The sequence below is a fragment of the Acanthisitta chloris genome, unplaced genomic scaffold, assembly GCF_000695815.1.
Source record: "Acanthisitta chloris isolate BGI_N310 unplaced genomic scaffold, ASM69581v1 scaffold19085, whole genome shotgun sequence".
NCBI classification, from domain to species: Eukaryota; Metazoa; Chordata; class Aves; order Passeriformes; family Acanthisittidae; genus Acanthisitta; species Acanthisitta chloris.
This window is the reverse complement of record NW_008673348.1, coordinates 1-11547: the sequence shown is the minus strand read 5'-3', so window position 1 is coordinate 11547 and position 11547 is coordinate 1. Positions and strand designations below refer to the sequence as shown.

Sequence of the window (11547 nt, the reverse complement as noted above, 5' to 3'; positions counted from 1 at the left end):
AAAAAAAAAAAAAGGAAAAGAAAAAGAGGATAAAGATTGTACTTGTGGTTGCACACCTACTTGTTCATAACACCTCCAAGTTTATATGCCCATGTGTAATTTAATAATGGGCATAATTCCAGTGAGCCTTAATTTTTAGCTGCCATAATTTACAAATTACAATATGCACCATTTTGATCCAGTAGACTAACACTGCTCGCACAGTACATCCTTTTTCCTCCAAAAAAAAAAATGTTTCTTTATAGCAACATGACATTTATCTCCATTTTGAAAGTGATCCCTTTTAAACTGAAAGCAACTAGAAAAGCACAGCACAGCATGTCTGGCCCTCATATGTGTCACTAGAAAAAAGCATATTTCACACTGATTAACAGATAACTTGTTTCAACCCTTCAGGCTTTTGTACTACAGTAACTCATCAACAATACTGTTATAATCTCTAAATATATTTCCCTTTGTACTTCATCTTTTCTGAACTCAAACTTTAATAGCACTTTAGTTATTGCAATTTACTGTTGTAATTAACCTAACAACTTTTCCAGACCAAGACCCAGGATACTATTTTTTCCTCTGAAGAAGATAGCAGTCTGTATTTCACATACAGCGGAAAATCAAACGTTCTCGAGGTCAAAGATCTCAACTACCAGGTAAAAGTTGTCATTTACATACCTCCCTTCAGCTGGAAGCATATCCAGCAATGCCTGTTTCTATGTGCAAGGCATGTTAAAAGCCAAACAAAGCTGAAAAAGTTCACACAACTGTTGCACAGTCAAATACATGGTTCTGTGAGCAGAATCACACTCTTGGCTGCAATATTGACTGCAGACTAAACTGTAAACATGTCTAGTAAAGCTAGGGAATATGACAGGATAAGAGAGCAGTTTCTAGGCTCTGCTTTTTTTTTTTTCAGTCTTGATCAGAATTGTTCCTCTGAGGGCTGGGGCAGAGGGACTTTCTGTCTGGCTAGGGATGATGTGAGATCTTGCTGGCAAGAATGAGTATGTTGAAGGATATAAAGAGGGATGACTAACAAGGAAGACTTCAAGCATCCAGTGAAATTTTTTCATCTCCTTTGTGCCACCACAACAACTGGAGTAGATTTCACAATTTTGAGCTTCATTGAATTTCAAACTATATTAAAAATTTTAGACATTTAACATTTACAGTAGCAATAAATTAGCAAAGTAACAGAGGACAGAGACAGGTTGAGCAATTAACAGAATAAGAAGCAAAGCATTAAAACCATAGGTGGCTGCAAAAGAACTTCCTTCCATGTATTTCTGAAGATTAACAATATTATTTTAATGTATTCTTTGCTTGTAACATCACAACTTTGATAGTATTTGTTGTTAAATAGTTTATTTCTTGAATTGAAGGGGCTTCTTTCTTTCTTTGTTAGGTTAACTCAGCATCCCAGATTCCCTGGTATGAAAACCTCGCGCAGATGAAAATGCCCTGGACCTGGAAATCAGATCCCCATTCTCGTGTGTCAATAATCCAGAATCTGAATTTAAAAGTTCGAAGTGGGCAGATGCTAGCGATTATAGGGAGCACTGGTAAGAGCAACTAAATTTCATTATATGACCAGCTCTCAGTTAAAACATACTCAGACAAGAGCAATACTCTGCAGCCTTTTGAATGACAAAATCTAGTTGAGAAAAAAGCTATTAGAAATGTGTCACTTATATACATTCTTTAAGTGGCATGATGTAGGAGGACACAAAGAATGATACCAGGGCAGGGGGGAATGAAAATTTATTTTCAAACCCAATTTTGTTATGTCTTGTACACATGTGCTATTTTTTTCCTGAGGTGTCATGGGATATTGTTGTAACTGTCACCTGCAGCCCCAGCTCCACTGGACATGAATCAGATTCATGGCTCAGATTCAAAAAAGGCCAATTGCAGACCTTACCCAGAAACATAGCAGACAAATGAGGCCAGACCTCACAAGAAAGATCAGTGCCAACTTGCACAGCCATAAGCAGGAATTGTCTTTGGACCGAAACAATTCTAACAGGACAAAAATATCACGTTTGGGTTAATTAAGAGAAACTTACAGAGAAGAAAAAAGACAGTTCCTCTTCTGTTTGGGGTCTCTTATTTCATCCTTTTCTTTTTTTCCTACATTTTTCTGGTGGAACTGGTCTAATTTTCTCTAGGGTGAAGTTGACTAATGGAGAAATGGCCTTCACCCCATGTATTGAATTGAGTCTAAGCTCATTTAGGGGGATAAGAAGGAGACATGTGACCTGTTAAACTGAAGCAAAAAGTACCATATTTTGGAGGTAAAACCTCCATACTGGGTGTCCACTAGTCTCTTACATCAGGTTAGCTCAGTGAATCAGTGAAGATGCTGTCTCTCAAAGGCAAAGCATATTTGCCAAAGAAGTTTCAACTTTATTTCTACAAAAAGAGATTTTTCTTCATTATTGCCATGGGAATTTTTTCTTAGCACATATCCTTAATGTAATTGAAGCTGTACCTTAAAGATTCTCCTGATAATAAAAGGAAAAGCTTGTGCTGAAATAACATATTGAGTTCTAGATACAGCACCTTTGTAAGGTAACATACACTGAACACAAACCCTTTTCAGCAAACTAGTCAAACTATTTTCAAAAGCTGTTTATCATCTATTTCATCAAATGCCTTAGTAAAATGGATTAAACTGCTGATGGGTTTCACATTGTCAATGGCAATCAATATGTCACTCTTAAACAGAGCAATGTGTGGTTTACAGATGGATGGGTTTCTTTTTTAAAATGTATGTATTAAGAAACAAGTGTGCAGTTAATCTTTCAACAGGGAGACTAGAAATAAATGACATCTAATCATAATAAGAGAGCTCTGTGTGTTTACATACAGTATCATACAGCAAAAAGGGAGAATTCATTTGCTATTTAACTCCAAATCAGGGTTTGTTTTCATTGTTTTACTTTTCTTACCTCTGAGTATGAGCCAGCTTTTCTTAATTAAGTGACTTTTTGTCTTACTTAAGTCATAATAATTTTTATTTCAATCATGATTAAGGTTCTTATTGTCTGTATAATCATTCAGCATCTTAGTCATTCAGCTGATCCAGCTGCTGTTTTTGAATTCACAAATCCCTCCACACAAAGAAAGCTGTTGCTGAGCATTTGGGTGCCAGCCCTGCAGCCAGGGTGGGACACAACCTTTCCCTTATGTTTCAGAAGTGAAAGAGAGGGAATGAGGACAAAGAAATCTTGCTTCTTGTGTTCATGGAGGTGTCCTCAATGGCCAACTACCCAAGTCTGCTGAGAAATGCCAAGGGTTAGAGTTACGTACTGCATTCCAGAGGGTAGAGATTTTCTGACCATGAGCTTATAGTCACCATTTTCTTTGAACACCATTCTGTGTCTATGGCTTCGCAGAAACTTCAGGAAGGGTTGGGGAAGAGATATTAAGGAGGGAAAAATCTATCCTCTGTCTGTGACAAAGTCGCTTTTCAAAATGATCCCTTGGAAATTAATTTAATTTTCTATTTTGATTTTTCTAGGTGGTGGAAAGACATCCTTGCTGGATGTGATAACCTGCCGGGATCATGGAGGCAAAATCAAGTCTGGTCAAGTCATGATCAACAACAAGCCCAGCACTCCTCAGCTTGTTAGGAAATGCATAGCACACGTGCGGCAGGATGACCGACTGCTCCCCCACCTGACTGTCAGAGAAACACTATTGTTCGTCGCCAAACTGCGCCTTCCAAAGTTTTTTTCAGACTCACAAAGGAAAAAAAGGGTAATTAAGCTGTTGGAAAAAAATAAAGTTGTCAAAAATGTGTCTGACAGGAATTATCCAAGAGATCCTGTGTGTTAGGAGTCAGAACAGCTAATCTGGCATTTTTTTATGTAGATTATGAATTATAAACCTTCCTCTTCTTTCAAGATAGAAGCCAGCAATTGTTCCAAATCTCATAAAAAAATGACAATCTAGAGAAAGCATCAAGGAGGCTGAAAGATGAACTATATTTTTCATCACTGAGTCTTTTTTTAATGTTATCTCTAAAAGCAAGACTTGTTTTCAAGTGTCTCTTGATCAGATAGCACTGAAAGGTCTGAAATAACTGAATTTTAACCACATTAATCAAGTTCTCAGTTTTATCTCTGGACAAATGCACAAATGAACTCCTGCTTTATCCCTGCCACCCTTTGGATTCCCCAGGTAGAAGATGTTATAGCTGAACTACGCTTGCGTCAGTGTGCAAACACCAGGGTGGGGAACGAGTACCTCCGCGGAGTGTCGGGAGGTGAGCGGAGGAGAGTGAGCATCGGTGTGCAGCTGCTCTGGAACCCAGGTGAGCAGAGCCATAACACCTTCCTCGCACCTACCACAGACCTCTTGTGGATAATGGGGCAGCAAATGAAGCCAGAAGCTTTCAGGGAAGAGTCATACACACAGTTGCCCTTGGGACAGCTTGGGGAGTTCAAAATCAGGACACTTCAGAGGTCTTGCACCACGCTCAGCCAGAGGCTCTCTCTCCATAGGACTGGTAGACACAGTGACTGAGTGCTGGTCCATTTGCTTAAATTGAAATCAGTGCTGATCACAAATAATACTGTCATTGCTACAGTAATAGTTCTGTAAATGCAGTGTTTCAGCAGCCAACTCACTTTTGCTTCTGTCACCTTTGCAAATGTGACAGATCCAGGCACAACCCCTCCGGGACCCTTCACCCATCACTCTCTAAAACCACTATCACAAACATCACTGCAAGTTGTCTGAAGTTATCCTCACAGCAGTGCTCTGGTTTATGCATATCAGTATAAGCTTTGGTTTTTATCTGACCACATGCCACAAATTACTCTGGAAGGCTGCTGGCCTGTTATAACGTGGAGATTGTTTTCCTTTCCCCTGACCCAGCCCCTATTTACATGTATTAACAGGGAAGGTCATTTTCTTGGCTGTGTATCAGTCTCTGCAATCTTGTGCAACACACTGATATGGCTGGCTCATGCCACAAGTGAACTAGAAACTTCCATTGTCTTCAGCAGAAGCAAAACATGAGGCCAAATCCACAGGTGATTCTGCAGGACTGAATCCCCTATCTGATCTTATATATATCAAAAGCTTCTTGAGTGAGCCTCTTCTTAGCTCTTTCATTGGGAAATGAATTTGAAATTTTTTTGCCTGTATAAAGTTATTTTTTTGTAATTATGGGGAAAGCAGCAGACTTTGACTTTTGTAAGAAGTGATGCTCAGGAATAGATGTGCTGGTACAGAAATTAAAAAAAATATTATTTTTTCTATACATTTAAAAATAATCAGTGAGGTTTCATGCACTAGCACCATTTCACTTAGAACATATTTTCCAAATCAAACATGCTGCTTTCCACAGCTAAACATCTTGGTTTTGGCAGGAATACTCATCCTTGATGAACCCACATCTGGACTGGACAGTTTTACTGCACATAACCTTGTGATAACATTATCCAGACTGGCCAAAGGAAACAGATTAGTGCTTCTTTCACTTCATCAGCCCCGGTCAGATATCTTCCAACTGTTTGATTTAGTTCTTCTGATGAGTTCTGGACTCACTGCCTACTGTGGAACAGCTAGAGACATGGTCCAGTATTTCACAGAACTAGGCTATCCCTGCCCAAGGTACAGCAATCCTGCGGATTTTTATGGTCAGTATCAAGCACTGTCATAAAAAAGGTTTACGGGAAATCATTTGCTTTCATAAGTGTGTAGCTAATGTTGATTTATTGACCATAACTGCCTTAGAAATGCCTTGTAACTGACTCAAATCAATACTGTAGCAAGTTCAGTTTATATTAAGATCCTTATTTGTCAGTACAGGACGTGTAACAAAAACAAGAGGTATGGACAAAATAAATTTTAAATAATCCTCCTTTTAAACCTGCCAGGTGTAGCAATTCTTCCACATGTTTTGCACACTTATCCCCCCCATGTTTTAGCTCTTTGAAACTTTGGGAAAAACACAGATCAACTGATCAATTGCTGTTTGCAGCCAGTTCTCTGACTTGTCAATCCAGAAATGTAGAAGCTAGTTTCCAGGAGTCAGGAATAATATACAAAATGAAAAAGAGGAGTACTGCCCAACACAGCACATTGGAAGGGAAAAAAAGCTAACCCTAACCAGCAATCCTTTTACTCCTTAAATAACGTTTACGTGGACCCAGATCCATACTTCTTCTGTTTTTTTGCAACATGGAAAAGGAATCTGTCCCTTTTAATCTAATGGCAGTAATCTCTTAACAGAGACTGGTTCAGTTCTAGCCCTTAGGTCTTTGCACTCAAGTTGGCTATGAAACCTGGTACAGATACGAGACAACTTCAATGCTCTGAAGTAACCTCTTGCTCTGTGCCCACGTGGCAGGCAGGATCAGCTGTGCAGAGATAAACAGAAGTTAACCTCAGTGTTAAGCCCTGAAAAAAGACCTTTGTCACTATCAGGGTTCAGAGCAGTCCTCACCCAAGTGCAGCCTTGAGGAAGGCTTGCAGCACCCTCATATGGGAATGGAGAACAAGAGCCTGTGGTTCTTGTAGCTACAGAGACAAAGCCCTATGACATGGAGTTGGGGAGCAAGAAAAGGCAGGTGGAAGATCATTTAGTGGTATGCACAGAGACAGCACCTATAGACAGAGAAAAGAAATATGGGCAGCTGGAAATAGGATGGGATGGCAGAGGATTCACAGCAAGAAGAAGCACCTGATGGGAATGCAAAGATGCTGGCTATGTGTCTGATAGAGAAACAGAAGACCATGGCAGAAGGGAAGGGGCAGGGCAGATTGCAACTCATTTTTGATGGACTCCTACTAAGGAGTCCTGAACAACGATGATGACGTCAATGCAAGGAGTTAGGAAATATGCAGTGATAGTTCTCTCAGAAAGCATCTGCAAAACATCTGGTATTGTCAGTCTACACTGAAGATCAGCCTGGGAAAATACTATTAGAAGTTTAGATTTTTTTTACAAAAATTCATTTTGTTAAGTGAAAAAAAATAATGTTAAGTCAACTATTATTGCAGTGACTGTGTTGTCCTTAGATAATATTCTTCTTGGACTTTCTTGGTACCAGGTAAAGATTGAGGAAATTTTATAGCACCTCTGTAAAATACAAATAAGATGATAACTATAATTTTGCAGATGAAGAAACTATCATGTGATTTAAGTCAAAGTCGCATAAAAGACTGTAAATGCTTAGATGCCAGAAAGAAAATTCAAACTGTTTTTTCTCAGCAGCCCTCTCAAGGCACCGTGAAATTTAGTAAAATCTGAAATAGTAGTTTATGATACCATAATAAGTAATCACATAATCTCTCAGTGATTCATTGAATGACTAGGTAAGAAACACGCACATTAACGATCTGTTTGTCTCTAATTACCTAAAGTAACCAATAAAGTTTTAACTACAGGAAGTTAATGCATGTACAAAGGTTGTACTGTCTGTTCACAATGAAATCCCTGATTCTAAACACATCATAAAGTTAGCACGTCTATAGCACATGGATTCACATCATGTAATGTCTTGCAGTTGATTTGACCAGTATTGACAAACAGACAACAGAAAAGGAGATGGAAAGCCGAAAAAGAGCAAATACTCTTGCCAACTTGTTCCTAGAAAAAGTCAAACATTTTGATGATTTCTTATGGAAAGCTACTGAAGAAGACAATGTTGCAACAACAGTCAGCAAGCAGAGGTAAAGAAAAGAGTGTCATATAAGAGATCTGGAACAATAGCTACAGCCAGTAGCTAATTTTAATGCTTTTTCTCTTGTTCCTTTCGGCAGGTCCCATGTGAATTCAGAAGAGGCTATCAACATGCCCCACCATTCAAGTGATCAGTTACCAGGACCCTTAAAGCAGTTCACTATATTATTGAGGTAAATATATCTTCAGCATAGACAGTTATGTATCATGCTCATTTGTAATGTAAATCATAAGAAAGAAGTACAAAATGCCCCACACTCACTGCCATCCTTCAGGCTTTCAGACCTGAAATGCTCAGTGGCTACAGATGCTTCATAGCTTTCATTCATTCATTAGGTAAAATCCTTTACAGAAAGAGACAGCCCATGTCCTGTCCTAGTCAAAGTCAGCGGGTTCCATGAATTGATTTTAGCAGTGTTTGAGGCAAAGTGTCTGAATATGACTGGCATTAGTATTATATCTTACGGTCAATGTTGCTGTTTTCCTAGTCGTCAAATCTCCAATGACTTCAGAGATCTTTCAACGTTATTAATCCATGGATTTGAGGCCCTTCTTATGTCATTATTAATTGGATTTTTGTACTATGGCCACGAAAAAAATGGACTCTCTATTCGTGACACAACAGCACTGCTGTACATGATAGGTGCCCTAGTCCCATTCACAATAATTCTGGATGTTATTGCCAAATGTAAGTATCAGTTTTCTTGTAAACATTATCAGCAATCGAACTCAGAAAATTCCTAAATCAATGAAAGAATTAAACTTACTAATACAACCCAAGGATAAAACCAACCTGTTTGTTCCTACCCCGCAGGTCATTCAGAAAGAGCAATGCTTTATCATGATTTGGAAGGCGGAATGTACACTGTTAGCCCATACTTCTTTGCTAAGGTAATTGGTTGTGTTGCCAGGAAATACAAACAGCTGTCTTGAACATGAAACAACACAAGCAAACTGAAGTCTTGTATAAATGATCACATCCATATCAGACTTTTTTTTTTTGTGTCTGCCAGCTAAGGCTGTGGTTCTTGCTTCCTTGGCATTAATGGATTTAGCCTCACACTACTTTAGATCTCTTGCCCTAAGTCAATGCTGCGATCCCACACCAGAAAAGCCAAAGGAGAATCTTTCACTGGGTTATTTGGCCAAAGTTTGAGAAATCTCAGGCTCAAATTTGAGGGTTTAGACAATTTTACATACCTGCATGTTTAAATCACTGAAGCATCTCTGAAAGTTTGCTTACATGTCTTGATCTGTAAAACAAAATATTCGTATCAAATGCTAAAGCAAAAGCAAACCAGAAATGAGAAAATGCTAACTGTGACATTTCCAGTAGTTGTTTGGGCCTATACTGGTCAGAGACAAAAAACTGTATTAAGTGCATAAAGAGCCAGAGTTCCTGGAATTAAATTTAGAACTTTTTAAAAATTACATTCTCTTTTTCATGAGGGTTTAGAATAATCCCTTCTTTGTGATGTTGCCACTGTTAGATGAGTACTGCCTGCCATGGCATCTGTAATTTAGGTTTCCATTTCTGCACAAGATTTTAAATGCTTATTAGTGGTTGCCAGAGAAAAATATTCTTTGCATTGTGTCACAAAGATTGCACATTATTCACAGAGAAATCGATGTAATTTGTTACAACCTTAGTATTAGAGGATAGCAGCAACCCTCTTTGAAAGAACTAATACCCTCATACACCTCTTTAGAAACCTGAGAAAATCCTAATTTTATTTTTGTTTTACAATGAATTCAGTTGGTAACTGGGCTGCTTTGGGATAAAGTGGGGAAGGGACTAATAGCCAAATTTGTCTCAGATTTGATCTCATACTAGGTTCAACCAAATTGGGACAAAACATACAGTGGCCATGAGTCAAGCTGATAACAGCATTGCTGTTATCAAGCTCACCAGTTCTCAGGGAAAGTGTTTTAAATTCTTAGAAGCTGCCAAAACTGTAACAAAACAAGACATCTAATCTGTAATAAGAATCGTCTCCACTTAACAATTAGTTTTAGTTGTCACAACTGGACACAATAATGTCACAACTGGAAAAAAGAATTAGCAAGGATTTCAGTTTCTGCTGTGGATTGTTTTTGCATGTCACTGACAACACCTAACAGGGAGATGATTGCATTCTAAGGGACTATTTCTTGTAGTGTTTATAAAAAGTCCATAAGTACATGAAGGCACATCTCACGTGGGTTTGTAATTATCATTCAGCTTATTCTCTTTTTCTTTTTTTTATCTTTTTCCTGAACAGATTTTGGGTGAACTCCCAGAACACTGTGTTTTTGTTATAATTTATGGCATTCCCATCTACTGGCTGGCAAACCTCATTCCTGAAGCAGAACATTTCCCGCTGAACTTCCTCTGGCTGGCTGTGTACAGTGCCCGTGCCATGGCACTTTGGGTGGCAGCACTGCTGCCAACGTTGCAGCTCTCAGCCTTCTTTGGCAATGTCCTTTTCACATCATTCTACCTGAGCGGTGGTTTCGTGATAAGCCTGGATAGCCTCTGGACAGGTAAGACAAAGCTCTCACCATCCCTCCAAACTGGCCTTCAGCAGTGACTGGTTGTTGTGAGGCTGAGTGTATCCTGTGCAGGAAAACTCAGTTTTATTCCTACCTTTGCAATTATCTTCTTGGATGGTGATGGTGGAGTCAGATCACACGTTTTGCATCAGTTTCTCCACCTGAAAATGAGGCAAGAAGAAGCTTGGTTAGAAAAGCACTAGTGAAAGGCTCAACTCTTACATGGCTGCTAAATTTTCAGCAAAAAGAATTATATTCAAAAGATGAAGATGGAACTCCAGGAAGACTTAGCTGACAGTGGGAGTTTGATGGATATGGATATTAGGTTGCCTCTCTTTTCCCATCTCTATGTAACAATGTGAAGTATATCTGCCATTTTGTCCAAACTCTTTCATGTTTACAGGCTCTGGCTGTCAAGAAATGAGGCAAACCCTTCTGTATCTGGCAGCAGCACAGCAGTTTTTGAGGTCTCAAATTTTGTGTACATGTATCGATTTCTTTCTTTCTTTCTTTTTTCCAGTTCCGTTTTGGGTTTCTAAAATATCTTTTATCAGATGGAATTTTCAAAGCATGATGCAAGTTCAATTCACTGACATCACATATGAAATGACTGTTGGAAATACTACATTTCAAATACCAGGGAAACTCGTAAGTCAGCAATAAAAATTGTTACAAGCATTTGATAATTGATTGGAATGCTATTTATATGCCTGTCATATTTAAGTAGATGCTGTAGGCCTCGAATTTGGCAAATGCCAGTCAACACATGCAGTCACGTTACGTGAGGTATGTTGTAAATTTGTCCCTAAAGGTGTCCAGCAGTCACTCCTGCTATGCATTTGATTTGGTGGAAGAGAAAAAAATGAAGAAAAAAAAAGAAAATAATAAAGGGCAACTCTTTTCTACAGAACCCTTAAGGATGTGCTTGCTGACATTGTTCAGCAGCTGAGCTGAATCCCTCTGAAATAGGAATAATATAGCTGCAATCCACTGTCAAACCACTCTGAAAGTCATACCCAGCTAGAAACCAAGGGGAAAGGCAGCAGGACTCAGGGAAGCTCACACCTAAAACACAGATCCAGGACAAAAATTTGGCGTCTTTTCCTAATTTTCTGCTGTTGGCCATTACAGATCACTAAAGCTCTGAACCTGGACTCCCACCCTCTCTACGTGAGCTACCTCGTCCTCACTGGCATCATTTGCAGCTTTCTGCTTTTATACTACTTGTCTTTGCGCTTCATCAAGCAGAAATCGACGCAGGACTGGTAGGAGCAGGGTCGGGCGCAGGTTGCGGTGCCCGCGGCAGGGGCGGCGGTTTCCCG

The 11547-nt window shown here is 39.2% G+C and overlaps 1 protein-coding gene across 1 annotated transcript in view; it reads left to right on the top strand.

Moving 5' to 3' along the window:
• Nucleotides 1–11494, top strand: part of ABCG8 (ATP-binding cassette, sub-family G (WHITE), member 8) — a 12661-nt gene extending 1167 nt beyond the window's left edge. The window contains exons 2-13 of the mRNA XM_009074927.1: nt 549–647; nt 1400–1556; nt 3518–3756; nt 4180–4312; nt 5376–5645; nt 7518–7683; nt 7774–7866; nt 8182–8381; nt 8508–8584; nt 9955–10216; nt 10746–10873; nt 11357–11494. Coding sequence (XP_009073175.1) covers nt 549–647; nt 1400–1556; nt 3518–3756; nt 4180–4312; nt 5376–5645; nt 7518–7683; nt 7774–7866; nt 8182–8381; nt 8508–8584; nt 9955–10216; nt 10746–10873; nt 11357–11494 — 1962 coding nt within the window. The remainder of the gene's footprint in view (nt 1–548; nt 648–1399; nt 1557–3517; nt 3757–4179; nt 4313–5375; nt 5646–7517; nt 7684–7773; nt 7867–8181; nt 8382–8507; nt 8585–9954; nt 10217–10745; nt 10874–11356) is intronic.
• Nucleotides 11495–11547: the final 53 nt, after the last annotated feature.